Source organism: Rhinopithecus bieti, unplaced genomic scaffold, assembly GCF_001698545.2.
Source record: "Rhinopithecus bieti isolate Rb0 unplaced genomic scaffold, ASM169854v2 scaffold_6945, whole genome shotgun sequence".
Lineage (NCBI taxonomy): Eukaryota > Metazoa > Chordata > Mammalia > Primates > Cercopithecidae > Rhinopithecus > Rhinopithecus bieti.
The window spans coordinates 4,415,500-4,420,106 of NW_016805531.1; the positions used below are offsets into that span (position 1 = coordinate 4,415,500).

The 4,607-nt window shown below is 57.9% G+C and overlaps 1 protein-coding gene across 1 annotated transcript; it reads right to left on the bottom strand.

Moving 5' to 3' along the window:
• Positions 1 to 551: 551 nt before the first annotated feature.
• On the bottom strand, positions 552 to 4,343 carry DUOXA2 (dual oxidase maturation factor 2). The gene is made up of 6 exons (XM_017872845.1): positions 3,916 to 4,343; positions 2,812 to 2,869; positions 2,401 to 2,535; positions 1,929 to 2,142; positions 1,350 to 1,564; positions 552 to 928 (listed from the first exon to the last, which is right to left on the bottom strand). Exons 1-6 carry the CDS (start codon positions 4,060 to 4,062, stop codon positions 735 to 737), a joined length of 963 nt encoding a protein of 320 aa, XP_017728334.1. The 5' UTR covers positions 4,063 to 4,343; the 3' UTR covers positions 552 to 734.
• Between the last annotated feature and the right edge of the window lie 264 nt (positions 4,344 to 4,607).

Here is a 4,607-nt window from a genome sequence, read left to right on the forward strand (position 1 = left end):
GGCCTCTTGGTACAATGAAAGACAGCACTGGAAAGGAGAGGAAACCAAACTTCTCATCCTAGGTCTAACATTAACCAGCTATGTCACATTCTCTTTGAGCTTCAGTTCCCAAATGTGCTAAATAAGATTGCAGGACTTGCCCAGAATCTCGGGATTTATATTTCTATGCCTTGCTGACACCTGCCTTGGCCCTCAGACACCACCTCACAAGAAGTCAGGTAGGAAGTTAGTGAATCAGCTGCAAAACGCTATTCCTTCCCACCCCACTCAGCTGGGCTAGCTGAGTGGCATCCAGGACGGGGAGTGGGTGACCTGCCTCATCACTGCCACCTAATGTCCACCTGGGGTGGCTCAGAAAGATGCTGTCTCTGGTAGGGTCCCTCCGGCCTCACTAGAGGGCACCCCTATTACTCTGGAGTCTCTAGACGAAGAGAATCCGGTTTCACGGCACAGCGGAGAGTGTACTACGCTGTCTCCAGCCCAGCGAAGCTCCTGAGGGCGTGCGACCCCGGAGCGGAGAAGTCATGAAAATTAATGGGAAAAAAAAAGTGTTTAAAAAACAAAAGAAAAAACAAGTTTATTTACAGCTCGCCCCAGGAGACTTTCCCTGGTGCCTGCGGATGTCCGGACGTACGAGGCCTCGCGCCAGCAGCGCACAGTGCCCTTCCCGGAGCTCTCCTGCTTCCCGGCCTGCCAAGTCCCAAGGCGGGGAAGGAGTCCAGATTGGGTCCCCCTCACAGGTTAGTGGTGATGAATTTTAAGTCCGGGAGCGCGGCCTGCTCGTGCAGTGGGTTGCCGAGGATAAGAGGTGAGCCCCCTTTCGCCTGGCTGCAGTCCTTGGCGCTTTGGTCCAGAAGGGTGCGAAGAGCACTGGGCCGAACGTAGTGGAGACTCACCACCGCCCCTCCGAGGAAGAGGCACAGGATGCCTGTGGCGGCGGGGACCGATAGAAAGGGGGGCATGTGGAGTCAGGGCTATGTTGCCTAGGCTGGTCTCGAACTCCTGGCCTCAAGCGACCTTCCTGCCTTGACCTCCCGAAGTGCTGGCATTACAGGCTTGAGCCACCATGCCTGGCCCCTCTTCAATCTTTGGAGCCTACCCTTGTGTTACCTCCCCCGGCCCCACACACACCTCTAATCTGGATTACATGAAACAGCAAGACACCCACCCCTTCTAAGACCCCCTCTTTTCATCTGTAAAATGGTCATAACAGTGCCTGTTTCTGTGAACTATTGAGAGGGGCAAATCAGATAATAGATGTGAATTCATTCTGTAAACTGGAAAGTGCACACCGGGTATCAATCCTGTCCCCACCCTTAGCCCCCGGGGCCCATTCCCTCGGTCCTCACCGGTTGCCAGCGTGACCCAGAAGGCGGCGCCGTACTGAGCGGTGAGCACGGCGGAGCCTAGGCGGAGCGGGCAGAGCGGCACGCTGGAGATGGAGGCCAAGGCGAAGATCCCGAAGAGCGCGAAGGCACCGGTGGTCAGCAGTGCCAGGCCTCCGTAGAGCGGGGCCGGCGTGGAGAGCAGCACGTTGGAGAGGAGCCAGAAGCAGAACGCCACCCTGCCAGGGAGTGGGGGGACGGGCCGTGAACCGGCTTCTCCCAGCCCCTGGAGTTCCCACAGCCTCGCGCCCCTTTGTCCCTACCCCAGCGCCAAAGCCACGGGCTGGGATGGCGGCGGCGCAGGGGAATTCCCCGGGGGAGAAGCGTGCTCCTGAGGTCCAGGCGGTGGCTGGAGTCTCTCCGGATTCTGATGGTCTGTGCAGACCTCGTGGATCTTCTAATCCCCGAGGCTGTCATGCCCACCCGGAGCGCGTCGGGTCTGGCTGCAGCTGCTCAGTGCCTCCGAGGTCTGCATCCTCCAGCTCACATGGCCCAGCTCCCGGCACACACACACATGCACACAGCCTTCCCTCCAGCGCTTACCACAGCGTGGCCGAGGCGTAGTGTCCCGCCAGGTGGTACTGGTGGTACAGGCCGCAAGGGCTACTCGGTGTGAACTTCTCCGCCAGGTAGAGCACTGGGTTCGGCAGCCCCTTCTCCAGCGCGTTCGCGTACTCAGCGGCGTAATTCTCTTTCAGACGCCAGGTGAACTGCTCGTTGTAGTCAATGGTCTCGTTCAGCTGATGCACTGGGGTCCCTGCGGGGTGTAGCAGGCTCATGGGGCTGTGCGCGGTCGGAGACCTCGCAACTAAGCGGATTCAGACAGGAAAGTGGGAGTGTGGCGCTCTCGGCGGGAGAAATGGGTTCGGTGGTGGTTGGAGAAAACGCAAATCCACGAGGACCACAAGCTATTTGAGCTTGTGTAATGTGAGAGGCCCTCCAGCTATCCCTGACACACTCTTCTAACCAGGGGATCTCCCAGCCCCAGGAGTTCATTTAGCCCCAGCCCCCTCACCTGTGAGTGTAATATTAATGCCCTCCAGGCCCACGAGCAGACCGACACGGGCTGTAACGCGCGCTGCACTGAAGGCTTTGTAGGATGTGTTGGTGTTCACTCTACCCACGAACCATTCTGCACTGAAGTGCACAGCTGTAGGGAAGGGCACACGGTGGGGCGGGGGCGAGGGAAGAGGGTGGGAAAATGGAATTAGGGAGTGGTAATGGGAGGTGGGGCATTGTAGAGAGATGGGGACTTAGAGGTCCAATGTGGTTGCATGGTAAGGGCCAAAAAGTGGGCCCTAGAAGGAGCTAGAGAGTGGGAAGAAGGAGCAGAAAACCAAACCCAGTTCCCTATTGTCCCAGGTGCCCTCTGCCCACCTCCTTTGTCACCCTGGTCCTCCCCCCTTGGGCTGCACCACACACTCACCCACGATTTCTGCGCCTATGAACAGACTGAGAAGAACTCTCACCAACCAAAACCAGCGCTGCAGGAATAGGCACCCGGGTCAGGCCTGAGCCCTGCCCAACCAGAGTCCCCAAGACCACCCTTGACCCCACTTCACCTGGATCTTTAGTTATATCCAGACCTTTGAGACTAATGTCAGGCGAGCTTTTCCTGCAAATCCCTCTGGGCTACTGGCATTTCTAATGTTTTGTGACCATGCACTTTCACCTCCCTAGCCCCATTTCCCATCTACCCTAACAGTGCCTCCCCCTACTCCCACCTGCTGGCACTCTTCCACCACCTTCACTCCCCTAGCTGTCTGGCGCCTGGTCCTGGTTCTGCCTTCTGGTCCAGTCACTGCTTGGTGAGGCTCAGTGAGTCCAGAAGTGCTAGGCATGCAGGGGTCACCTCCCTCAGAAGAGGGAGGCTGCAGGGCCTGGTCTCCAAGTGGAGGAGGTGGGAATGCAGATACTCCTAGGTGCACCAGTCCAGGGAAACCAACACAGATTAAGATGCAGAAAAGCTGGGTCCTACCAGAACTGAAAAATATACAACCTAGGTTCTGGGAGAGGGAGAAAGTCTAAGACAATGCACCCAGTTGGCTCTAACTTCTAATCCAAGGTGGGAGTCTCAGTCCTTAGGATGGGGCACCCATACACATGCGTCTTAACCCAGTGCAAAGGGGAACACCACAGTCTGAGCTGCTGGCATCTGTCCTTTCGGCCTGAAGGTCATCACCCACGGGATGGGATGAGAGTGCAGCTTTAGTCCTGGGAGAGGTGGGAGACCCTCCAGTACATGAAGCCTAGACTCTGCCTCAGAATGACTGGACTGAGCGCCCATTCTCTGCAGCAGTCTTCCCAATGACCCAGCTAGGGTCCTTCTCCAGGATGTCCTGGATGGGGAGCTGTGCCTGTCCTTGGAAAGGGGTGCTTGCTGCACTATACTCCTGACTTCGCTCCACCTGAGCCTCAGTTCGACTATTCATGGAGGCTTTTGTACAGTCTTACCTGTTCTGGGACCCTCAGGAGACAATCTGCCCATAAGCCTTCCCCCACTCTACCTGAACTAGGAGGACACCCTTACCGAGTGGCCACGGATCCCCGGCAGGATGAGCAGGAAGCTTGCTGCTAAAGCCAAAAACACTAGAATAACGATGAGCAGTAGAACGCTGAAGCCTGCGGCATGCCGGGGCTGGGGGTAAAAAGGCAGTACGCCGTTCCACAGGGTCATGCTGCACGCCGGCCTCGAGCTGCACGCAGAGGGGCAGGCAAGCCAGCAAGGTGGGGCTACCTGGACGCGGGAGAGCGCGTCCTTGGCGTATCTTCGCGTACAAGGCCGGGATCCAGTGGGCTGGTGAAGTCCGAGTTCTGTACCTCTCCGCTAAGGAAGCGTGGAGGTGGGCTGCTCTCAACGCTCTGGGGTTGGTACCAACAGAGTTGTTCTAGCCCGCGAACGAAACTATTTCGCGCTGTCTGTAGCCGTTACTTTCCTGGTTCTGCGGGTTCGCCCTGAGTTTGGAAGTCGCGCGGAACCCCTTTTATAGTAGCGTGGGCGGCGTGCCGCAGGGGTGTCCCAGCCCAGCGTGGCTGGTCTGAGCGGGATGAGGTTATGCAAATAAGGGCTCCACCTCCACAGCAGGAGGGTGAGCCCTGGGTCCAGATGCTCACACTCGGCGCAGGTCTGTCCTTAGCAGGCACCCGCACAGTGGCGAGACCAAGGACCCAGAGAGAAAGGCGGCAGTGCAGCCGGGGAGGCTGAGGATCGACGGAGCTGGA